This window comes from Ranitomeya imitator, chromosome 3, assembly GCF_032444005.1.
Source record: "Ranitomeya imitator isolate aRanImi1 chromosome 3, aRanImi1.pri, whole genome shotgun sequence".
NCBI classification, from domain to species: domain Eukaryota; kingdom Metazoa; phylum Chordata; class Amphibia; order Anura; family Dendrobatidae; genus Ranitomeya; species Ranitomeya imitator.
Window position 1 is genome coordinate 675,599,175 of NC_091284.1, and position 26,653 is coordinate 675,625,827.

The following is a 26,653-nucleotide window of genomic DNA, read 5'->3' on the forward strand; positions in this document are numbered from 1 at the left end:
CATGGCCTTCCGCTCCACCACCATGATGCAGCAGGACCCTGGCATGGCCTTCCGTTCCACCACCACCACGATGCAGCAGGACCCTGGCATGGCCTTCTGCTCTTTGGGCACGATGCAGCAGGACTCTGGCATGACTGTCCGAACTACGAGCACAATGCAGCAGGACTCTGGCATGGCTGTCCGCTCTACGAGCACAATGCAGCAGGAGCAGCCGGACCCTGACAGGTCGCCCACTATGACTAGGCCGCAACAAATGAACCCACTGAGGCTCCCCAGACTATGTAGATTCCAAAAAGGGAAAAAAAAATAAAAAAACAGCGGACTATCTGTATTCCTCCCCCCTCACCTTCCAATGTGTCTGTAATGTCAGGTTTGTCTCACCCTTCCAGTGTGTCTCAGGCCTCTCATGCATCAAGCCCCATCCCCGAACTCCCAGACCCCACTACTTTATTTGCCCCTTCTCCTGCCACCCCCTGCGTCATCCACACTTAGCCAGGCCTCACAGCTACAGACCCCACAGTTCCGTCACTCTACCCCAAGCAGGCGCAGTTAAATTTTGTTTTGTTAAAAAATAAATAATAATGTTTTTTCCCTTCAATAATGTTTGGTTATTTGTGTATTTCGCTGCTGGCAACACACACCGTGCGCTGAATAAAACACTGCGCTGCACACTTTATTTTTTTTGCCAACTCATAGCTCCAGCAGTTATTAAGTACAACGCTGCAGCTTTGTGTGTTTAGTATAGAGCTATGAGGTGGCCAAAAAAAATATTACTAGTATGTTCTCCATAATCTCTTCAGTCTGAATAATCTGTGTCGCAGCCTGAAGAGAAAATGGTGGTAATACAAAGCAGAACTATACTCAACAGGTCATGTTTAAAAAAAATATTTGTTATGACACCTGACCTGGTGAGTAGAGAACTGCCTTGTATTAACCTCCATTTTTTCTTCAGTGTACGTAATCTATTTCACACAAACTGAAGAGACAATGGAGGTCATACAAGGCATATCTATACTCACCTGGACATGTGTCAGAAATAGTGAATTCATGAGGCTGTTATTTGTGCATCATCAATTCATTATTTCTGACACCTGACTTGATGAGTATATATCTGCTTTGTATTATTCCTCCATCGTTTCTTCAGTCTGCATCCAATAGATACTGCAGAACAGAATCAGGACGTAATGAGGTCAACTACCTTAACACTAGCAACCTAAGTGGTTTTTAGAGTAAATACATAGGAGACTTGGTCAAGATATACAAGCACGTAGTTTATTAACAAAACATATTACCAACTTTTAAAACTTAACTGGTACAGACCCAAACCTTACAGGACATTTTACATAATATTGTCTTGCCATGCCACACATCCAATATCAGAATCAAAATAGGCAGCAAATTGGGTCCGCATGTGGCCAACTTCAACAGTTGACCGCAGTGGGTGATGCTGGTAATCTGGCAATGGGTTTGCAACTGGTTCATCCAGTTCAATGTTGGGTCGCTCCATAGCCATTATGTAATTGTGAAGAACCACACAGGCTTTGACCACCTCATCGACTGTCTCCATTTTTAGATTAATGGCAATCCCAAGAATGCGCCATTTTGAGACAAGAATCCCAAAGGTACACTCTACTGTTCTTCGAGCCCTGGTCAGTCTGTAGTTATAAACCTTTTTAGTGTGGTTCAGGTCCCGACTGGAATATGGCTTCAGTAGGTTTTCCCACATCTGAAAGGCCTCATCCCCAACCATAACAAATGACATTGGTGGGCCTTGAGTGTTGGGCAGAGGTCGTGGCAGTGGAAAATTAAATTTTTTGCCATACACACGTCGGCCCATATCCGAGTTCTTGAAAGTCTGTGAGTCATTGCCATGGCCAAAAGCTCCAATTTCCACGGCAATGAAGCGACAGTCCGCATCTGCGATTGCCATGAGCACAACAGAAAAATATTTTTTGTAGTTGAAGTACTCCGATCCAGTTCGGGTTTGATAATGCGTATGTGCTTTCCATCCACCACTCCCAAACGGTTGGGGAAATCACACACACTCCAGAATTTTTCGGCAATTTCCATCCACATTTCCGTGCAGGGTAGGGGTATAAATTCATCCCGGAGAACGTTCCACAAAGCCCGGCAGGTGTCCGCAACTATTCCAGACAGGGTGGAAATTCCAAGCCGGTACTGAAAGTGGAGGGATGATAAGCTCTCTCCGATAGCCAGGAATCTGAAATAAAATAAAAAAATAAAATTACAACTTTGCACTGACGAGGGGCAGCACCCTGAAACACAGTGTCTGCAAATTGAGATTCTGGTTTGGCTATTATCCTAAGTCATGTGCCAAGGCTCGTTAAAAAGTCGACATTGACTGTTAGGATTGCTACTTCCAATAGGTGGTGCTAGAGTTCTAGTCCTCTTCCTCTCTGAAGAGACAATTTGCATATTTCCCAGAGGAGCATTGTGGCTTTAAGTCTCTTCACCTCGACATGCTTATCATCTCACTCTCCGCAAGGAGAAATGATACTTCTTGGATCCCGGTCAGACGCCTCTCAATCAGCCAAACCAGATCTCCACTTTGCACTGATGAGGGGCAGTACCCCGAAACACAGTGTCTGCAAATTGAGATTCTGGTTTGGCTATTATCCCAAGTCATGTGCCAAGGCTCCTTAAAGAGTCGACATTGACTGTTAGGATTGCTACTTAAAATAGGTGGCACTAGAGTTCTAGTCCTCTTCCTCTCTGAAGAGACAATTTGGAATTTTTTTAGAATTATTACGTACCTTAATGTAACCAGGAGACGTTCCTCTGCAGGAATCGCTCTACGGAACTGGGTGTCCTGTCTCTGGATGGCTCCTTGGACACGACCAAGCAAATCCCGAAAAGAGTCTTGAGACATCCTGGTATATTCCGGGAATTTGTCCGGGTTGGCAATAAGCTCGCCATATAGCGTGAGATAGGCTCCACGGCTCTCCTGGAGTTCAATAATGGGGTGTCTCCAAAAACGCCTACGCCGTGTCCTTCTCTCTCGTTCTCTATTTCTTTGTTGCTCCCAAGCAAATGCACAGGCAAGAAACAGCTTGATGCTTAAATCCAGGTTGAAATAAAAGCTCTCCATGCGAAGATCCATCATGACACAGGATACAGTAGCAAACTGTGAAGATTTCAGAAGTCCTAGGGTCTACAGTAAGGGCCAGAAATATTTGGACAGTGACACAAGTTTTGTTATTTTAGCTGTTTACAAAAACATGTTCAGAAATACAATTATATATATAATATGGGCTGAAAGTGCACACTCCCAGCTGCAATATGATAGTTTCCACATCCAAATCGGAGAAAGGGTTTAGGAATCATAGCTCTGTAATGCATAGCGTCCTCTTTTTCAAGGGACCAAAAGTAATTGGACAATGGACTCTAAGGGCTGCAATTAACTCTGAAGGCGTCTCCCTCGTTAACCTGTAATCAATGAAGTAGTTAAAAGGTCAGGGGTGGATTCCAGGTGTGTGGTTTTGCATTTGGAAGCTGTTGCTGTGAGCAGACAATATGCGGTCAAAGGAACTCTCAATTGAGGTGAAGCAGAACATCCTGAGGCTGAAAAAAAAGAAAAAATCCATCAGAGAGATAGCAGACATGCTTGGAGTAGCAAAATCAACAGTTGGGTACATTCTGAGAAAAAAGGAATTGACTGGTGAGCTTGGGAACTCAAAAAGGCCTGGGCGTCCACGGATGACAACAGTGGTGGATGATCGCCGCATACTTAATTTGGTGAAGAAGAACCCGTTCACAACATCAACTGAAGTCCAGAACACTCTCAGTGAAGTAGGTGTATCTGTCTCTAAGTCAACAGTAAAGAGAAGACTCCATGACAGTAAATACAAAGGGTTCACATCTAGATGCAAACCATTCATCAATACCAAAAATAGACAGGCCAGAGTTAAATTTGCAGAAAAACACCTCAAGAAGCCAGCTCAGTTCTGGAAAAGTATTCTATGGACAGATGAGACAAAGATCAACCTGTACCAGAATGATGGGAAGAAAAAAGTTTGGAGAAGAAAGGGAACGGCACATGATCCAAGGCACACCACATCCTCTGTAAAACATGGTGGAGGCAACGTGATGGCATGGGCATGCATGGCTTTCAATGGCACTGGGTCACTTGTGTTTATTGATGACATAAGAGCAGACAAGAGTAGCCGGATGAATTCTGAAGTGTACCGGGATATACTTTCAGCCCAGATTCAGCCAAATGCTGCAAAGTTGATTGGACGGCGCTTCATAGTACAGATGGACAATGACCCCAAGCATACATCCAAAGCTACCCAGGAGTTCATGAGTGCCAAAAAGTGGAACATTCTGCAATGGCCAAGTCAATCTCCAGATCTAAACCCAATTGAGCATGCATTTCACTTGCTCAAATCCAGACTTAAGACGGAAAGACCCACAAACAAGCAAGACCTGAAGGCTGCGGCTGTAAAGGCCTGGCAAAGCATTAAGAAGGAGGAAACCCAGCGTTTGGTGATGTCCATGGGTTCCAGACTTAAGGCAGTGATTGCCTCCAAAGGATTTGCAACAAAATATTGAAAATAAAAATATTTTGTTTGGGTTATGTTTATTTGTCCAATTACTTTTGACCTCCTAAAATGTGGAGTATTTGTAAAGAAATGTGTACAATTCCTACATTTTCTATCAGATATTTTTGTTCAACCCTTCAAATTAAACGTTACAATCTGCACTTGAATTCTGTTGTAGAGGTTTCATTTCAAATCCAATGTGGTGGCATGCAGAGCCCAACTCGCGAAAATTGTGTCACTGTCCAAATATTTCTGGCCCTAACTGTATATATAGATATCCCATAATACACGCCCACTGTAGTCCCATTGGCGGTGTCTGTTTATCTAGATTTTTCTCCTGTTAAATTTTCCACCATGTGCACAGAAAACGCAAACAAATGCAAAACGCATGAAAAAGCGTGAAAACGCCATGTTTTTTAACCGCATGCATTACCATATGCGTCTAAAAACCGCTGCGTTTGTCTGCGTTTTCATGCGGTTTTTCGTGCGTTTGAGGTTGTGGATTAAACACTGCGGATTCTAACGCAAATGTGAAACTAGCCTTAGATATTTGTCGTACATATTGTTAATACAGTGTCTGCAGCCTGTTATGAATACATAGGCCCCAAATCATCAAGACTGGCATTGTTCACACTGGTCTTGATGAGGGGATGTGTTACATAGTAACATAGTAACATAGTTAGTAAGGCCAAAAAAAGACATTTGTCCATCCAGTTCAGCCTATATTCCATCATAATAAATCCCCAGATCTACGTCCTTCTACAGAACCTAATAATTGTATCATATGCTTCTGAACAGTGGCGTGCACCCCCATGCACCTTGAATCGAATCTTATTCCAATCAGAGACTGAAGTAAAATTTCTAGCATAAGGGTCGCCACAGCTCGTCATTAATTAGACAAGCTGTGGCGCAGTTGGAGACTAACGTTCAAAATTTTAAAAGATTGTGCAATTTTTTTACTCTAAAAAGGTACAAAATATGTAAAAGACAGGGAAAAAGAGCAGATTTGATTTTGTGCAAAATTTTTCAACTTTTGTGCGCCAATTTATAGAATTTGCCACAAAAAAGGCAGCGAATACCACATGACACAAATGAAGGGCTGATTCATTATTGCATTTGCGCCTTATTTTTTCTAGTTTTTTCTTTAATTTGTACTTTTTGAATGTCTATTTCAGGGGTGCTGGCTTGTTTGTTTTATTTTTTCTTTTTTTTATGTTTTCCATTGTGAGCTGAGTTTGATAATGTTTTTGCCTGATTCATCAATTGCGACTTTTTAAAAGTCACAAAACTTGTCATTAACGTACAATAATCCCCCCCACATAGAGTGATTTTATGTACGATTGATATTTTTGTGGCAAGAAGTCACAAAACAGATGTAAGACAAAAATAAAGGCCTTTTTTGACTATGTGCAAAAATTATGGATCGCAAACACCATATTGAAGTTTTTGGCGCAAAAAACATCAATGAACATCACAAGACAAAAAAAGAAAAGTTAAGTCACTTTTCTTTTTTGCTTTTTGTCTTGTGATATTCGCAAATATTGAGTTGGGGACAAAAAGTCACTTAAAAAAAAGGTAGATAAATCTCGATTATTGTGTCTCAATTATCTATTTTAAAATCCTTACTTTTACTGTTAACTGCAGAACCTGGATTTTATTTTTTAAACTGGTATGGTAAATTCAAATCTGCACTGTGATTGGTAGCTCTGGGCAGTTTTGATAAATCTGCCGCATTGTGCCCAATCCTTAGCTGGATTGGAGATGGGTCTATACTTTTCTTTACAATTAGTGAATATATCGTCTCCTGTTCTCGTATGCGGCTCTATATACTATATTATTTGCATAATTTATCATAATATTTTTTATCAGCAAACATTTCAGTGTTAATAAATCATTTATCAGCTTTATAGGAAGATAAAGTTGTTTCTCACTCCAAAAAGTGCTATTAATCAGCGATAACAAGCTTTATGTATTTGTCAATTCTCTCCTGGCTCTGTGCAGTGACTTATCTAGTGAGTATGAAGGTGGAGCCAGTTATTCCAAGTTATGGCTGTGACCTTTGGGACAAATGCTCCCTGAGATAATACCATTGGTGCCGACAAGAGCAAAGTCTGTGTACATGCCTGCGTAATGCAATTCAGCATGTGACACTACAAAGCTTCCCATGTGGATGATCGACTTCTCTTCTCCTGCTCTAAACAACATGTCTACAAGAACCTGTTCTCCACAGGTGACCTGGTGACCTGTACTCTTATACAATGGGGAAACGGCTTATAGTAACGTTTGGCCTTTGGGCCATAGGTGGCCCACTTGGATTACATCATATTTACCTGGGTAGGGACAGCCATGCCTTGCTTTTGATGCTTACTTTGGGAGGTTTTGGTATGGGATGGATGTGGGACTTTTGGAAGATTCCAGGACTTGTGTCCCAAGCAAATAATCAAGACAAGAAAGCAAACAAAATGAAGGAAGGCACACCACCTGCAAGCTCTATTCGTTTGATGGCGCAGATCACTACTGGCATTTATTTTGGTCTAGTGGCAGCTATTGGATTATCGTCCCTTACCAGTTACTATGTGGTTGCTCTGCCACTTGCTGTTGGTTTGGGTGTCCATCTTGTGGCAAGTGCAGGGGAGCAAACCTCAAACCTGAAGAACACATTGGTAGCTGCTTTCCTGACATCACCAATATTTTATGGCCGTGCCATCTCCATGATCCCAATAAGTCTCACTGCAAGCATCACCTCTCAACAACACCGGAAGTATCGGCAACAGCAACGGAAGGATGAAAATATCAGCTTACGTCTATACCGCCTTGGGCTAGCCTACTTGGCCTTTACTGGCCCGCTGGCTTACAGTGCTCTTATTAACACAAGCCGCACTGTTAGCTATGTGGCTGGATCTATTGGGTCCTTGCTTGATTGGTTGAGCTTTTTCCCCAGCCTGAGTGCATTGATGGAAAGAATTCTCTTATTGCCATACAGGGTCTGGGGGCTTTTTACAGGAGGAGGTTTCCATGATCATTACTTTAAAGAATGGGAAAAAATTTATGAGTTTGTGGCTAGTTTCCAGAATGAAAAAGAAGAGATGGCCTGTAAGGTAAGAAATTACCATATTTTATCATTATTATAATCCATGTTTTATAGAATAATTTCCTATAAAGGTTTTTCTTTTATCTCAATATGTTTTATTACAATATGCCAATCATAAAAAAAAGAATACCACTTTGTCAATTGCAGTTGTAATACAAACACCAGCATAAGGGAAAAAATGTGAATAGTCTACAATTAAAAAATAGAGGGCTTGATAACTGTAGATTATATAAAATTCTTTCTATAATGTAAATGCAATAAATAATGTGGCAAAAGGCATTGGTTGTTACCTGTCAGATATGCACAAAATAGTATACAAAATTTGGAAAACATAAAAATAGGTCAAAGAAGACATCAAAGCATCAAGAGAGAAAATGTAAAAAAAAAAGTGCACAAAAAAACAAATGGGTGGGAACACGTGTCAATGTCTGAGACAGAACTCTGAAAAGCTATCACATATCTCAACCAAATAAAATGTGGCTATAATAGGCTAAGGGCATGTGCAGATGACCATTTACATTGAACGAGTGCTCTCTGTAGTTTTGACTGTTAGGACGCGTACCCATGTTCTATTCTGTGATTTCCTCCTTGTAACTTTGGTTACTTCCAATTCTAACAATATACAATCCACTAAAGGGACACTGTCACCTGAATTTGGAGGGAACAATCTTCAGCCATGGTGGCGGGGTTTTTGATTCACCCTTTCCTTACCCGCTGGCTGCATGCTGGCTGCAATATTGAAGTTCATTCTCTGTCCTCCGTAGTAGATGCCTGCACAAGGTGCAATCTTGCCTTGCGCAGGCGTGTACTATGGAGGACAGAGAATGAACTTCAATCCAATATTGCAGCCACCATGCAGCCAGCGGGTAAGGAAAGGGTGAATCAAAAACCCCGCCTCCATGGCTGAAGATTGTTCCCTCCAAATTCAGGTGACAGTGTTCCTTTAAATCATTATTTATTACAGAACCAATCGTGCACTAGAGTCAGGGATGTTACGACATGTCACCTCACCACTTTTTACACTCCATGGACAATACAGTCTAGACGTGACCTTGATCGCGTGTGTCAGAATTTTCCAACACATGTCCTTTGGCGAAGCCAAAACTATTAGGCCGGCGTCACACTGGCGTTTTAAACGGCCGAGTGCAATGCGATAAAAAAATTGCATTGCACTCGGACCAATGTTAAGCTATTGGGCAGCTCCCAGCAGCCGACTTTTTGGCGGACGTTTTCCTAGGTCCGAGACATTCGCAGCATGCTGCGATTGTCTCAGACCGAGGAAAACTCTCGGCTCACTCGCACCCATATAAGCCTATGGGTGCGAGTGAGACAGCGCACACCACTCGGATAACATCCGAGTGATGTGCGCTATAAGCGGACCCCAGCAATGGAGGAGATGGAGAAATTCATTTCTCCGCCTTCTCCGCAGCTGTGCTCCGATCCTCCCTGTGCGAGAGACTCGGAGCACAGACGCATGACACTCGGCTCCTGCTCTGCTGCGAGCAGGAGCCGCGTGTCATTAGCATATCGCATCCGATGCTCTCGCATCAGATGCAATACGCCAGTGTGATGCCGGCCTTATTCTTTATACATTCTTAAAAAGAATAGATGACAGTTGACAAGTAGAAGCAAAAGTCAGGATTTCCAAGCTGATAAGGAATGAAGAGCGAAAACACTGAGAGAAAGAGTTCTACTCACAGAATAAAAATATTTAAAAACTGTGAATAGAATTTTTCAGGAGATCCTACAAAGACAAATCTGACCGATGCCTTCTAACTGAAGGAAGCAAGTGTGAACAGGTGCAATCAATTGTGATTGCATCATATACATATCAAAACGTGCCCCATGGCACCCCATGTGCGCCAAGATATGTGCAAACATGGAATACGAAATGTAAACTGCATTGCTGCCATGCAGAATATACTTGTAAAATGGAGGCACTTAGCGCACAAATTATTCAATTTGTGTGTGCCCACCAACCAAAACAAGGCATACCTTTCTTTAATGGGAACTTAACTTTTTATCAGAAATGACTGTACCTCTTCTAAAGTAATAACCCTAAAAATGTAAAGGGTAGGAAAGATCGAACGCTAATCGATAGCCTTAGAAGTCATTCAGCGGATTTTTGACCAAACTCTCCAATCCAGATCTGGGCAAAGTGCAGCCCACAGGCCACTTCCGGCCCTCTGGCTGTCTCAGTCTGACTCGCGGACCAGGACAGCCATGGGGCTGGAAAACAGAGGCCCAGGGGCTGCACCGTGCCCGCCCTCTCACTGTCTCCATTTGCACTGACTTCAGTGGTGGATTCCGGCCACTTCCTCCACCAATCAACGTGTAAAACAGCTGATGATTTCATTGCGTCAGCTGTGTACTGTGAAAAGTCAGTATACGGCCGGTTTCACATTAGCGTTGCGGACAGCTGCAGACTTCCTCCGTGAAGCCCCGCCCTCCGTCGCTAGCTCCGCCTACTTCTGCATGCAGCCGGCGTACCTATCTTTAACATTAGGTATGCAGGTCGTGCCGCTGTATGCGGATGCTTCCGCATGCGTCGTTTTGACGATGCGGCGACCAGCGTAGAACGCAGCTTGTAGCAATTTTTTTTCTCTGCATCATCAAAACGACGAAGTCCGCAGCCCTCTGCAGCTCCTCAAAACACTAGTGTAAAACTAGCCTACCGGAGAGAGGAACAGAAGCAGAGTGCCAGGGAACGGGAACGAGGTGAGTATGTAGTGTTGTTTTTTTTCATATGTAAGGGATGATTGGGTGGGTATGGAGAAGGTATGGGGGTGTCATGCTGCACATTGGGAGGCTATGGGGATGTCATGCTGCACATGGGGAGGCTATGGGATGTCATGCTGCACATGGGAAGGCTATGGGGGCCTCATGCTGCACATAGGGAGGCTATGGGGGCATCATGCTGCACATAGGGAAGCTATGGGGGGCCTCATGCAGTATATAGGGAGGCTATGTGGGGCTTATGCAGTATATGGGGAGGCTGTGGGAGCCACATGCAGTATATGAGGAGGCTGTGGGGGACTAATGCAGTATATAGGAGGCTGTGGGGGCCTCATGTAATATATAGGGAGGTTGTGTGTGGCTCATGCAGTATATAGGGAGGCTGTGTGGGGCTCATACAGTATATAGGGAGGCTGTGTGGGGCTCATGCAGTATATAGAGAGGCTGTGTGGGGCTCATGCAGTATATAGGGAGGCTGTGGGGCCTCATGCAGTATATGAGGAGGTTGTGGGGGTCTCATGCAGTACATCGGAGGCTGTGGGGCCTCATGCAGTATATGGGAAGGTTGTGGGGGCCTCATGCAATATATGCGGAGGCTGTGAGGGCCTCATGCAGTATATGGGGAGGCTGTGAGGGCCTCATGCAGTATATGGGGAGGCTGTGTGAGGCTCATGCAGTATATGGGGAGGCTGTGTGAGGCTAATGCACTATATAGGGAGGCTGTGTGGGGCTCATACAGTATATATAGGGAGGCTGTGTGGGTCTCATGCTGTACAGTATATGGAGAGGCTGTGTGGGGTTCATGCGGTATATGGGGAGTGCCACGGTTCCACCCCTCAGGGTGTCTGGGAAGCAGTTACTGACAACTCGACCGTCCAATCTGGTACAGGGACGTGCTGATGCTGTCAGTATTTTGATTGACAGCATGACCATCCAGTCTGGTTCAGGGGCGTGCTGAGCTGTTGGTGTGTTGATTGACAGCTCCACTAGCCAATCTGTCACTGGGAGGCATCGGCTGTCTCAGGTGTTCACTATCCCAGGTAATGGCCATGCCTACTTAACTGAGCAGCTTCTCCCAGACCACTGCCAGACGTACATTCATCTTGTGAGGTTTATGCTTTGTGCTCTCTGTGCCTTGAGTTCTATATGCTTGATCTGTTGTCTGACCTTAGACTTTGTTCTGACCATCCTCCTGTTTGAACGTTACTTGACTACTCTTTTGTCTCTTCCTTCTGTTTATGACGTACCCTTCTGGCTTCTGACCTTGGACTCTCCAACCACTTTGACTCACGGCTTAGCCGTGAGAAGTGACTAGCATCACATTACGTCTGGCATCTACGTTTTTCTTTTTCACCAGTATGAATCCTTTTCACACGCTTTGCGACCAGGAGGCGAATTTGATGCAGATGACTCAGGATCTGGCGAAGGATTGAAAGATTCTGGAGTCATCGCAATATCAGTTGCAGGGTCAGATAAATAACTTGATGAAGACCTCCCATAGCGCCTCACTGCTGGCAGTGGCTGAGAGGTCAGTATCTACTGATGTACAGCTGGTCTCTCTCGAACCTGTCATATCCCTCCCTGATAAATTTTCGAGAAACACCAGTCTAAGGTATTCAGGGAGGGCTGTAAAATATTTTTTACGCTGCGCCCCCGGTCTTCAGGGGAGGAGTTCCAGTGGGTGGGAACAATCATGTCCCTACTGTGAGGGGGTTCTCAGACCTGAGCATTTTCTTTGTCCCCACAAGCCCCAGAACGGCTTTCCGTTGATGCCTTTTTTGGAAGTTTAGGTCTGGTCTATCACAAACCTGACAGAATCCAGGTCGCTAAGGCTAAGATCATGAACCTAAAACAGGGGGGGGGGTCGCACAGCTCAGGACTACTGTACTGAGTTTCGGCAGTGGCCCACCAATGTTTTATGGAACGATGCTGCTCTCAGGTGCCAGTTCCAAAGAGGCCTTTCTGAGAAACTCAAGGATGCTCTGGTCCTTTATGATGCCCCTTGTTCTCTGATGGAGGCCATGATTCAGGCCATATGAATGGACCGCAGAATCCGTGAGAGACAAGGTGAACAGCAGGCTGCATGTTATACTTCCCTGGAGCAGATCCATTTACCTGAGGTTAGAGTTGCCAGTCTTAGTGTTGCAGAAAGAAGACGGAGACAAGGTCTCAGACTCTGTCTATACTGTGGTCTCTCTGGACATTTTCTAAAGCAATGCCCAACTCGTCCTCAAGCCACCATCCCTTCGGGAGAACGTCTGAGTCTGGATGACGACCAAGGGGGTCTCCCGGGCTCTCAGTTACCTTTTTCTTCCTCTGTCAAAGTACTGATACATATGATGATTTCCTTCGAGAACCAGGTGTTATCAACAGTGGCGTTCATTGACTGTGGGTGTGCTGCTAACTTTATTGATTTGGGACTGGTTCTGAAGTTAGGGTTAGGGACAGTTATTTTAGAAAGACACATTCAAATCATCGCCCTTGACAAGACACCGCTATCTCACAATTTGATCACTAGAGCAACGGTGGATTTCACTCTACAAGTGGGGGCACTCCACTCTGAGTCCATCTCCTGTTTTGTGTTGGATAATTTACCTGCTGGATTGGTACTGGGTTTTCCATGGTTAGAGACTCACAATCCAATTATTGATTGGTGTCTAAAGGAGATTGTGAAATCAGCCAAGTGTTACAAAATTTTCACTCCATTCAATGTTAGCAAGCAGCCTGAATGGTAATCATGTCATTCATCCTCTGAACTGAACTGCCCTGCATGTATTTTCACTCCATTCAATGTTAGCAAGCAGCCTGAATGGTAATCATGTCATTCAACTCCTTTGCTAGAATTCATCAGTTACATGGTTCTCAGTACTTACTGTTCTATACCGAGGGGGGGATCTCTGTAGATGTTCTCAGGAGAGGTGCTATAGTATAGAGATATAATCAGGACTGCGTCTTTGATCATCGTTTCCACACCAGGATGTGTTGAGCAGCTGTTGCTAATTTATATCTAGCCAGCTCCCACAATCCCTCTCTCCTGTCCCTGTACTGGGGGCCTATAAATTTAGAAACATTCTAAGGGGTGCACACTTGTGATGGGTCGCACGATTCAGCAAAGCATCGCATTAGCAAAGCATAAATTAAAAGGCAGTTAATCCATGGCAGTTAGTCAGGGCTGGAGTCAGGTAACCCACGCTCTGCACTCCCTTTTATCCATGTGCAGAGGGAAAGGAGGAACATCTAGCAGTTGCCGACAGGGTGGTCCTTGACAGGGGTGGGATCCTGTCAGAGGCCTAGACGGAAGGCCACAGAGCTGCGCCTGCCCCACATGCGGCAGCATCCTAAGAAAGAGACAGGAATAGCGAATTGTATTGTAGAGGGTGAGAAACAAAGTCATAGCAAAAGGAGAGGAAACCAGAAGTTCTGCCCGATACAGGTTGCCTCCTTCTCAGGCGCAGAAATCCGGTAGCTGGAACACCGAGGGAGCAACCGTCTCCATGCCTTGCTCCAGAGACCGGGAGGACAGTTTATTCCAAGTTACTGATCCGCCCTATACCCAGGAGGCACAGTGGCAACTTGTGGGGGCTGGGGCGTGCTAGAGTCCCTGTAAAAAGCCCCAGGCCACCAGTCATACGGGTTTGTTCCTATCCATCTGGGGGACAGCGAGAGACATAACATCTATAGCATCTACAACAGTTGTGAGGACCTTACCGAGAAGCTTAGCAGGAAGGCACTACAACACCCAGGTGCTAGAGGAAGGCTACTGATTTCTACCTGGATAAGAGGACTCTGGATTTGCCTTCGGACCGGCCGGACTCTGCCTGTCCTGTGATCTGGTGTTCTGGACTGTGGATGCTGAAGCCTTCAGTAAAGGTAAAGAGACTGCAACCTTGTGTCCTCGTTCTTCACTGCGCCTTACATCATTCACCATCTACACACTAGGAAGCCCTGGGGACATACTTCACCTGTGGGAAGGTATACCATCTAGCTGCCATAACATCACCCCAGCGGACCCCTAAGCAGCGTCGGTCACCCTGACCAAATACTACAGGTGGCATCATGAACATTTCCCCTTTAAATACCTCTCCCTTTTACAACGGACCTCCCGAGGGCCACGGACCGGGTCAGCCACCGTTGAGTACCGAAAGACCCGATACCGAGTACCCCTAGACCTTGGGGGCGCTCCAACCGCACCATCCCCCCTCCATCATGACTCATACACATCAGCTGCTCTATTCTTCCCTTTCCCATGTACAGCTCCCTTGCACTCATCTTCCTGAAAAACCTCAGCCCATCTTGTCCAAACACATCGCACAAAAAAACTTTGTACAATTCCAATAACTACTTGCTTTTTATCTTCCTACTCCTACTGATTTCGGAGGACATCTCCCCCAACCCTGGTCCACCATCCCCAACCTCAACCCCCTACCCTACCTCATATCAAAACCACACTAATTTTATTAATATTACCTGCACTCCTTCATCTTCTTCTTTCAATTTTGCCCTCTGGAATCCATAGACTGTACGTAACAAACTTCCTTTCCTGCACAATTACTTTCTGAACAACTCTATGAATCTGCCGGCCATCACTGAAACCTGGACTCAGGACTCTGACACTGTTTCCCCTGCTGCCATTTCCCATGGTGGCTTACAATTCTCCCATTCCCCGAGACCCACAAACAGACTTGGTGGTGGAGTTGGCATACTCCTGTCCCCACAATGCACTTTCCAGGTCATCCTCCCAGTTCCATCACTCATTCCCTTCTTTTGAGGTCCACACCATCAGGCTCTTCCATCCCCTCTCCCTCAGAGTAAGGGTCATATACTGGCCTCAGGCTCACCCACCCACTTCCTTGACCACTTCTCAGCCTGGCTGCCGCACTTCATGTCCTCAGAACTACCAATCCTTATCTTGGGAGACTTCAACATCCCCATTACCAGCTCCACTTCCACATCTGCTTCCCAGCTTCTATCACTAACCACTTCTCTAGGCCTCTCACAGCTTTCAACCTCTGAAACAAAGACAGTAACACCCTTGACCTGGTCTTTGTCCGGCTCTGTTCAATCTCCTACCTAGATAACTCACCGCTTCCCCTCTCTGACTACAACATTATCTCCTTAACGCTCACAAATTCTCGCCCACCCCAGCAAACTCCTACCTACCACACATTCAGAAATCTACAAGCCATTAACCCTCATACACTTTCAGACTCCCTACACTCATCACTGTCCCCAATCTCCTCTTTTTCCTGTCCTCATCTGGCTGTACACCACTACAATGACATTCTTTGAAGCACCCTTGACCAAGAAGCGCCATTCACCCTTAGAACCTCCAAACACCAAGTAAAACAGCCCTGGCTCACATCGCAAAATCAACTCCTCCAGCAATGCTCTAGGAGTGTTGAATGCTTATGGAGGAAAACTCGCACACCAGCAGACTTCTTCCACTTCAAATTTATGTTAAGAACCTATAACTCTGCCGTTCGCCTCGCCAAACAGGACTACTTCACCACCCTGATCTCCTCACTAGCCAACAACCCCAAGAAACTTTTTGACACCTTTTACTCCCTCCTCAGGCCAAAAGCCCAAGCCCATATCACAGACATTTGTGCTGATGACCTGGCCTCCCACTTTATAGAGAAAATAGATAACATCCTTCAGGAAATCAGCTCCCAACCACTAAGTGCTGTGACTTCCATCCCTCCCTGTATTTTCTCTGGCTCACTTTCCACATTTGATCCCAGCACAGAAGAACAAGTCTCCAGACTCCTCTCTTCTTCTCGTCCGACTACATGAATTACCGACCCCATTCCCTCACATCTCCTCCACTCTCTCTTTCTGGTCTAAAACAACTCACCTAACTACAATCTTTAATTTCTCCCTCTCCTTGGGCATTTTCTCATCCTCCTTCAAATACTCTATCATTACTCCATTACTAAAGAAACAAGCTCTCGACCCATCCTGCACAAATAACTACAGACCGGTCTCCAATCAACACCTTCATCTCTATACTCTTGGAGCGCCTAATCTACTACCACCTTACCCATTACCGCTCCACTCACTCCCTCCTAGACCCTTCACAGTCCAGCTTCTGCCCCCTTCATTCAACAGAAATTGCACTCATCAAAGTTACTGTAACAACTCTGCTGGCATCACGGCATGGCCTCTCATCTCTCACACTATCTTACCCACTGCTCCAGGTCATGTTGTGGTTTCTGTTTCTTGCCAGCTTCATATTCTGTGCCTCTGCTCTCTGCATGCTTCCTTTCTGAGCTTATGCCCTCCAGGAGGCTGTATATCCTGGTCCCTGTGTCTTTGTTCTTATACCTTGTCTTGTTCCATTAGCTTGTCTGAATTTTGTCCTACCTCGGTCTCCTTGTATGTGGTTTCTTTCCCTGCAGTGCCTCTCAGCTCTGTTCTCGGCTCCATACTCTGTGACCTTGCTTTGCTTCTTATTCTGCAACCTGTGACTTTGCTCTGCACTCTGGGGCTTGCTCTGCTCTTGTCTCTGCACTCTGTGCCTTTGCTTTGTTCTTGGCTCTGCACTCTGTGCCTTCACTCTGCTCTTGGCTCTGCACTTTGGGATTCTACCCTTGTCTCTCTGCGGCTTTACCTCTGCTCCACACTCCTGCGGTTCTTCTCCGTTCTACTCTGCTCTGCTCCTGCTGCTGCAGAAATCTCTTGTTGCAGCTACTCTCCGCATTCCTTGCGGTTCCGCTTTGCTTAGCTTTTTGTTTCTGCACTATCTCTTGCTGCTCTACCGCTCCTCTCCGCAGCCTTGTGGTTCTCTTCCTGTGTGAACAGGTCCCAAACTGTTCCTTCATACTTCATTCCTTCCTGCTTGTTTCCTTACCTGCACCTCCTGTGTGAACAGGTCCCTACATGTTCCTTCATACTATATATCCGTACCTGCACCTCCTGTGTGGACAGGTCCCTACCTGTTCCTTCATACACTACACCAACCTGCCCTGTGTCTCTGCCGTACCTGCCAGCCCTGTGTCTCTGCCGTGCCTGCCAGCCCTGTGTCTCTGCCGTGCCTGCCAGCCCTGTGTCTCTGCCGTGCCTGCCAGCCCTGTGTCTCTGCCATGCCTGCCAGTCCTGTGTCTCTGCCAGCTCTGTGTCTCAGCCGTGCCAGCCTACTCATCTGAGTTTCATCCATGCTCATCTGCTAGTCCTGCCTGATGCCTGCACCAATTCTGCAGTTTCTGTTTCCCAAGTGGGATCAGCAGCCACAGCCAGACACCACCCTGGAGTAGCACCTGGCAGCTGCCTGCCGCACAAGCCTGACCTCACCATCAGAGGCTCCAGTGAAGACCAAGGCAGCTGTCATAGTCACGCCCCTTCCAGGGTAGTCTGGTTCGTGGCACATTGGGACCAAAAAAACCCCCGAGCTCACGCCCACCAGTCAGGGTGTGAGCGTGACAGTTACCAGTGACTTTGACAGCAAAATGAAACGGTGACCACTCTCTGCTCATTCTTCTCAACCTTTCTGAAGCTTTCAACACTGTTGACCACCATCTCTTACTCTCTTTGCTCCAGTCACTAGGCATTAAGGACACTGCTCTCTCCTGGTTCTCTTCCTATCTCTCTGACCGCTCCTTCAGTGTTTTGTTTGCTGGATCCACTTCATCTCTTCCTCTCGCTGTTGGGGTACCTCAGGGCTCAGTCCTTGGCCCCCCTTCTCTTCTCTCTCTTCATGGCCCCAATTGGACAAACCATCAGCAGATTTGGCTTTCAGTACCATCATTATGCTGATGAAACACAACTATACATGTCCTCTCCCGACCTTACCCCCACTGTACTACAAAGCGCCAGTGACTGTCTGTCTGCAGTCTCCAACATCATGTCCGCTCTCTATCTGAAACTCAACCTCTCAAAAACTGAACTTCTTCTGCTCCCACCATCTACTAACCTCCATAAATCTGACATTTCCCTCTCCGTGGGTGGCACCATAATAATACCCCGGCAGCAGGTGCACTGTCTGGGTGTTATGTTTGACACCAATCTCTCCTTCACATCCCATATACAATCTCTTTCCCGCTCTTGCCACTTACACCTAAAGAACATCTCTAGAATCTGCCCTCTTCTCACCCTGGAAACAACGAAAACCCTCACTGTCGCATTGATCCACTCCCGCCTGGACTACTGCAATGCTCTATTACTTGGCCTCCCTGTTACTTGACTTTCCCCTCTCCAGTCCATATTAATGCAGCAGCCAGGGTCATCCATCTGGCTAATCGGTACTCAGACGCATCCGCTCTACGCCAGTCCTTACATTGGCTGCCTCTTCACTTCAGAATCCAATTTAAAGCACAAGTTCTCACCCACAAAGCTCTCCACAGTGCACCACCCCCTACATCTCCTCCATCATTTCTGTCTATCGGCCTAACCGATCGCTGCGCTCTGCAAATGACTTTTGACTAACCTCGGCACTAATCCGCACCTCCCACTCCCAACTCCAAGCTTTCTCCCGCACTGTGTCAATCCACTGGAATGCTCTACCCCAAGAAATTAGGACTATCCACAATTTGCATAGTTTTAGGTGCTCCCTCAAAACGCATTTGTTCAGAGCGGCCTATTACGTTCACTAATCTAAGTCATTTTATGTATAAGTGTGCATGTGTAGCCCATTCACCAGCTCCATCTATCCCTCAAGATGGCTGGACCATTATTGTATATACATCATTGTAAATACTACTGTACCTCGTATCTCCCCCACCTTATTGTAGATTGTAAGCTCTCACGAGCAGGGTTGTCTTATTTTGCTTTAATGATTCTATTGTTAACGTTGTTACTTATGACTTGTGTTTCTAAACTGTTAAACTGGAAAGCACTGCGGAATATGTTGGCACTATAAAAATAAAGATTATTATTATATTATTATTACAAAATATGTCTAAAAAATGTACAAATATGCTCCGCTAGTCTGGAGGGTCTTCCGGGGTAACTGAAGGACTTTGGAGATGTGTTCTCGGAAAAAGAGGTGGAGATACTACCTCCCCATCGTCGCTATGATTGTGCTATTGATCTTATTCCTAGCGCCAAATTGCCAAAAGCTTGCCTTTACAATTTGACAGTGGAGATAAATTGCAAACCTGAGACCAGACTGAGGCTGAGAAATGTTAGCCCCTGACATGATCAGACTGGGAAAAGGGAAGACAGGACTCAAAACCCGGTCTGGATCATGACACATGCCTTTTGGATTATCTAATGCACTTGCTATGTTTCAGAATTTTATGAATGATATTTTCTCTGATTTCATTGGAAGATTTGTTGTTATATACCTCAATGACATTCTAATTTTCTCGCCAGACTTGGACACTCACCAGGAACATGTCCGTGTGGGGTTACAGAGATTGAGGGAGAACCCTCTGTTTGCTAAATTAGAGAAATGTGTTTTTTCTGTTCAGGAAATCTTTCTTGGTGTTTATCTTGTCAGCAGAAGGGTTTAAGATGGACCCCAGGAAGGTGCAGGCCATAATTGATTGGGTTCAACCTCGTGATCTTAAGGCTTTCCAGCGTTTTTTGGGATTCACCAACTATATATATTATAGAAAATTTATCAAAGGGTTTTCACAAATTGCTAAACCACTTACTGACCTTACATGTAAGAGGGTGAATCTGAAGGTTTGATAGACGAAGCTATTAGGGCTTTTGAAAGATTAAAAGAATGTTTTATGTCCGCATGCATTCTGATCCAACCTAATCTCCAAGAACCGTTCATTGTGGAAGTGGATGCTTCGGAGATCGGAGTGGGGCAGTCTTATCGCAGGGGCCCAAAACTCTGACTAACCTGCATCCATGTTCTTTTCTTTCTAAAAAATTTTCACCGGCAGAGTGAAATTATGATGTTGGGAATAGGGAGCTACTTGCCGTCAAATTGGCCTTTGAGGAATGGAGGCATTTTTTGGACGGGACAGTTCATCCAGTTATGGTGATCAGGGATCACAAGAATTTAGCTTACATTAAATCGGCTGAAAGGTTAACTCCTAGACAGGCCAGATGGTCCTTGTTTTTCTCTTGATTTAATTTTTCTATTACATTCAGGCCAATGTCTAAGAATGTGAAAGCTGATGCTTTATCTCGTAGTCTAGATTCCATTTCTCCTCCAGAACCTCCATCCTCCATTATTCCTCAGGGTATTGTGGTGTCTATGGTAATCTGGGAGCTGGAAGAGGAGATTCGTAAAGCCCAGTCGTTGGCTACTTCTACTTCCCCTGGGTCCAAATTATTTGTGCCTGTGTACCTAAGGTTGCGGGTGTTACAGGAATTTCATGATTCCATTTTAAGTGGCCATTCTGGGGTTACTGCCACAAGGAAAGCCATCGCTAGACTTTTTTGGTGGCCAGCCATGTATAAGGATATTAAAGATTTTGTATCAGTTTGTGAAGTCTGCACACGTGCCAAAGGCAGTCATAGTCATGCTAAAAACATACAACTCTCCCCTTTACCTCTCCAAATAAACCTATTTCAACACCCTCATCACCTCGCTGCCTAATAACCCTAAACGTCTATTTGACACTTTCCAGTCCCTACTCAACCCAAGAGTGCAGGCCCTAACCACAGATCTCCGCGCTGACGATCTGGCCAATTACTTCAAAGAAAAAAATTGACCACATTCGACAGGAAATCATCTCCCAATCTCTTCATATCATGCACTGTCCTCCCTCCCCCACTGCATCTAGTTCACTCTCTGACTTTGAACCAGTTACAGAAGAAGAAGTAGTCAGGCTCCTTGCATCTTCTCGCCCAACCACTTGCACCAGTGACCCCATTCCGTCACATCTCCTCCAGTCCCTTGTCCCCGGCTGTCACCTCTCACCTAACAAAAATATTCATCCTTTCTCTCAGTTCCGGTATTTTTCCATCCTCATTTAAGCCTGCCATCATACATCCAGTACTTAAAAAACTATCCCTCGATCAAAACTGTGCCGCTAATTATAGACCTGTCTCTAATCTTCCCGTCATCTCTAAACTCCTCGAGCACCTGGTCCACTCCCGTCTTACCCGCTATCTCTCAGATAACTCTCTTCTAGACCCTCTTCAATCTGGTTTCCGCTCTTTACACTCTACTGAAACTGCCCTCACTAAAGTCTCTAATGACCTACTAACAGCTAAATCTAATGGTCACTACTCCATGCTAATTCTCTTGGATCTCTACGCAGCATTCGACACTGTGGATCATCAGCTCCTCCTCACTATGCTCCACTCCATCGGCCTCAAGGACACCGTTCTCTCCTGGTTCTCCTCCTATCTCTCTGACCGCTCCTTCACTGTATCTTTTGCTGGTTCCTCCTCCTCTCACCTTCCCCTTACTGTTGGGGTTCCTCAAGGATCAGTCCTAGGCCCCCTCCTCTTCTCTTTGTATACTGCCCCTATTGGACAAACAATCAGTAGATTTGGTTTCCAGTACCATCTCTATACTGACGACACCCAATTATACACTTCTTCTCCTGTTATCACGCCGGCCTTTTTAGTAAACACCAGTGATTTTCTTACCGCTGTCTCTAACATCATGTCCTCCCTCTATCTGAAACTGAACCTGTCAAAAACTGAACTCCTCGTGTTTTCTCCCTCTATTAACCTACCTTTGCCTGACATTGCTATCTCCATGTGCGGTTCCACCATTACTCCAAAGCAACATGCCCGCTGCCTTGGGGTCATACTTGATTCGCTCTTCTTATCTGCATCTCAAAAACATTTCTAGAATTCGCCCTTTTCTTACTTTCGACTCTGCAAAAACTCTTACTGTTTCACTTATTCATTCTCGTCTGGACTATTGTAACTCTCTACTAATCGGCCTCCCTCTTACCAAACTCTCCCCGCTCCAATCTGTCCTGAATGCTGCAGCCAGGATCATATTCCTCACCAACCATTACACCGATGCCTCTACCTTGTGCCAGTCATTACACTAGTTACCCATCCACTCAATAACTCAATAATCCAGTACAAAACTACTACCCTCATCCACAAAACACTCCATGGTTCAGCACCACCCTACATCTCCTGTTTGGTCTCAGTCTACCACCCAACCCGTGCCCTCCGCTCGGCTAATGACCTCAGGTTAGCATCCTCAATAATCAGAACCTCCCACTCCCGTCTCCAAGACTTTACACGTGCTGCGCCGATTCTTTGGAATGCACTACCTAGGTTAATACGATTAATCCCCAATCCCCACAGTTTTAAGCGTGCCCTAAAAACTCATTTGTTCAGATTGGCCTACCGTCTCAACGCATTAACCTAACTAACTCTGTGTGGCCCATTCAAAAAAAAAATACATAATTGGGTTCCTCGCATCATGTTCTCATACACTTTATGCAGTCAATAGCCCTCTGTGTCTATACTGCTACATACTTAGGCAGTTAACTGGTTCATGCAGCTTTACATGAACACCTGAGCCTTACACTATGGCTGGTCCGACTAACTAAAGCAATTGTTACCATCCACCTCTCGTGTCTCCCCTTTTCCTCATAGTTTGTAAGCTTGCGAGCAGGGCCCTCATTCCTCTTGGTATCTATTTTGAACTTAAACTTAAAGTGCCATCGGCGAACTTGGGTCCAAAGTTTATTGGTCCATATGAGATCCCAGAGGTGGTCAATCCTGTGGCATTTAGGTTAAAGCTTCCTCCATCCCTTCGCATCCCTAATGTATTCCATAAATCCCTATTAAAGAAGTGTGTCCCTTCTACATTGTCTCCCTCATTCCCTCCTCCTCCGATTTCAGTTGAAGGTGGCCTGGAGTATGAGGTTCAGAGGGTTGTAGATTTTCAGAGGGTCCATAATTCTCTCCAGTACCTCATCCACTGGACGGGATACAGACCAGAGGAAAGATCCTGGGTCCCTGCTCGAGATGTGAAGGTTAATCGTTTAGTCAGGGCCTTCCATCTAAAATTTCCTGGGTAGCCCGGGGGTCCGATGACCCCCCTAGAAGAGGGGGTACTGTCACGGTTCCACCCCCCAGGGTGTCTGGAATGCAGTTACTGACAGCTCGACTGTCCAATCTGGTACAGGGGCGTGCTGAAGCTGTCAGTACTTTGATTGACAGCATGACCATCCAGTCTGGTTCAGGGGTGTGCTGAGCTGTTGGTATGTTGATTGACAGTTCAACTAGCCAATCTGTGACTGGGAGGTGTCGGCTGTCTCAGGTGTTCACTATCCCGGGTAATGGCCATCCCTACTTAACTGAGCAGCTTCTCCCAGACCATTGCCAGATGTACATTCACCTATTGAGGTTTGTGCTCTTTGCCTTGAGTTCTAAATGCTTGATCTGTTGCCTGACCCTCGACTTTGTGCTGACCATCCGCCTGTTTAACCCCTTCAGCTCTGATCCATTATCCTCCTGGCTTCTGACCTTGGACTCCCTGACCACTCTGACTCATGGCTCAGCTGTGAGAAGTGACTAGCGTCACAGGGAGGCAGTGTGGGGCTCATGCTGCATATGGGGAGGCTGTGTGTCGGGGCTCATGCCACACATGGGGGAGGCTGTGTGGGACTCATGCCGCACATGGGAGAGGCTGTGTGGGGCTTATGCCGCACATGGGGGAGCTGTGTGGGGCTCATACCGCACATGGGGGAGCTGTGTGGGGCTCATGCTGCATATGGGGGAGGCTGTATGGGACTCATGCCGCATATGGGGGAGGCTGTGTGGATCTCATGCTGTATATAGGAGGCTGTGTGGGGTCGCTTACAGTATATAAGGGACTGTGGGGGACTCATACGATATACAGAAGGGGCTGTACTCAGGTTCAAACAATGTATATGGGGATGTCAGAATACTTAATTCTGCTCACTATTAAGTGATACAATTAATATGAATATAATTATCAATAATATAATAATAATATATTGATATTAATATTGAGCAGAATTAATTTTTCAGCCTATTGCTTTGGCTTTCACAACAGTCACGGTCACTAATGTGGCCCCTCAGGAAAATTAATTGCCCACCCCTGCTCCAATTCAAGGCTATGGATCTGTGAAAATTTCAGCAATCACTGATTGCTGGGAGAAGCTTAGGAAAGCTCCATCAGTTTTTTTGCATATGAGAAAAACTAATAAAAACTGACACTGAGCAAACTGACACTGTGATGAAAATCAGATAAAAAAAACACTGATGAAAATCGGTCCATTTTTATCAATATCAGACCAAAGAAATATTTAAGGCAAACAATAAGAAAACAATTACATCTTGTGATGAACAGAACTGTTTGCATGTGGTTATGTGGACCTTAAATATTTCTCCACTGAACTGCATGCTCTGTACATCAGATATTAGATATCCTACATGGCGTTTACTTTTGGGTACATGTGGTCCATCATTGTGTTACTCTGCTTTTTATCTATAACAGTGTGCTTTATTTTATTTTAATAAAGATTATGGTTTTATGAGACTTTAGTGCACCATATGTTTTTTTTTTGTTGGTATTAATTGGTTTTTAAACAGTTCTGGATCCTTTCTGTCCATTACATTTGTAGGCTTTTGGCTTCAGGAGAGATACTGTATGTCTGCTTGAAAGAGTAGGGTCCCATCAAAGATTAAATGTCGAAGTGACTGTAATTAATATTTTGGACTATGGGTTTATTCCCATCAAAGATTGCCTTGTAGCTGAAGGGCACACACAAATTGGCCAATTTGTTTGCTGAGTACCTCATTCTTATAAGCATATTCTATATAGCAGTAATGCAGCCCAGGGGCAATGGGTTAATGATACAGCCTGAGCTTGATGCACAATAGAGTTTATCATTAGTCAATGCCTCAAAGAATTCAGGCCGTCTTCGAAGCCAAAGAGGGGTTTTTTGGCCTGTAGTTCTAACATTTTTTCCTACATTTGATGTGGAAAAATGTTTTGCTTCAATTAAAATAATTTAATTTGTTTGAAGTATATTTCACAAAACCAGACTATTCAGCAAACATTGTTTTATGTTATATCTATTAAATAAAGCTGGAACAACAATGAAAAGTGTAAACCCATAATTTGTACATACAGTATCCTTTTAAGCTTTTTTTCTGCTTTTCTTCTAGATTCTAGAAGTGAGCTCTGATGCCACCATGGAAGAAATAAATCGCCATTATCGAGACCTTGTAAAGATGTGGCACCCCGATCACAATCAGCACCGTCCTACAGAGGCTGAAAAGCATTTTATTGAAATACAGACAGCTTATGAGACTCTCGCTCATCTTTGGAAAATGAAGAACCGAAAACAATAAAAAATGTTCAAGGAAAAAGAAAAGTACTCACTAGCTATAGAAAGGTAGAAAAGTAGTGTGTCCTAACAGCTGGCACTACACAGATATCATGTTCTACATACGATAACTGAGAATGAATAAATCAATGTGATAACAATAACCAGCCAAATTATCTACTAAATAAAATTTATATGAACGTAGTGTGACTTCTCTAGTGTCCATTAATCAAGAGTTGGAAGGAATGGAGGTCCTTATGGCAATTCTCCTGCAAAGCTGAAGTCTGCAGGGAACTGCAGAAGAGCACCAGTAAATGCTATATTATTACTGACATCCAACTTCTAGGTCCAGCTTCTTGTGCAGGACTGGCGTCAGAACTGTGATATTTTCTGTACTCGGGGAAGAAAGCATGGTTGTTTTAATTTGCTTTCTTCTTGCCATTTTGCCCCTTAGTGTTCTCAATCACTACATCAAGTATGATGCTACCAAAAATTCCCACCAAATACAGTATGATACCCATGAAGTGAATGCCTCAACATGCAGAGTCTGATGCCCACATAGTGCTCCAATACAGAGATGTTCCCCTACATACATTATGAGTCCTGCAGTGACTAAAACACATTATGATGGCTCCCACAGTCCCACAACACAATATGATGGCTCTCTGCAGCCCTCTAGACAGTATAATGTCCCTGACACAGCTTGCCACACAGTATATTGGCCATATGATGGCTCTCTGCAGCCCTCTAGACAGTATAATGTCCCTGACACAGCTTGCCACACAGTATATTGGCCATATGATGGCTCTCTGCAGCCCTCTAGACAGTATACTGTCACTTACACAGCTTGCCACACAGTATATTGGCCCCCACACAGTCCTCTACACTGAATAAGGACCCCCACACAGACCTTCCCATACTATAATTGGTCCACACACAGTGTAATTGACCACACACAGCCCTCCACACAGTATAAAGGCCCCCCAGAGCCATCTACACAATATGATTATCCCCCACTCAGTATAGTGGTTTCATACTGCCCTTCACACAGTATAATTGCCCCCACACAGTAGAATGGATCCCAC

The 26,653-nt window shown here is 45.1% G+C and overlaps 1 protein-coding gene and 1 long non-coding RNA gene across 2 annotated transcripts in view; one reads left to right on the forward strand and one right to left on the reverse strand.

Moving 5' to 3' along the window:
• LOC138670743 (uncharacterized) overlaps positions 1-8,407 on the reverse strand; it is a 454,879-nt gene extending 446,472 nt beyond the window's left edge. Inside the window, exon 1 of the long non-coding RNA XR_011319378.1 lies at positions 8,365-8,407. This is a non-coding gene — a long non-coding RNA (uncharacterized lncRNA). The remainder of the gene's footprint in view (positions 1-8,364) is intronic.
• On the forward strand, positions 6,684-25,772 carry DNAJC22 (DnaJ heat shock protein family (Hsp40) member C22). The gene is made up of 2 exons (XM_069758362.1): positions 6,684-7,660; positions 25,408-25,772. Exons 1-2 carry the CDS (start codon positions 6,821-6,823, stop codon positions 25,591-25,593), a joined length of 1,026 nt encoding a protein of 341 aa, XP_069614463.1. The 5' UTR covers positions 6,684-6,820; the 3' UTR covers positions 25,594-25,772.
• Positions 25,773-26,653: the final 881 nt, after the last annotated feature.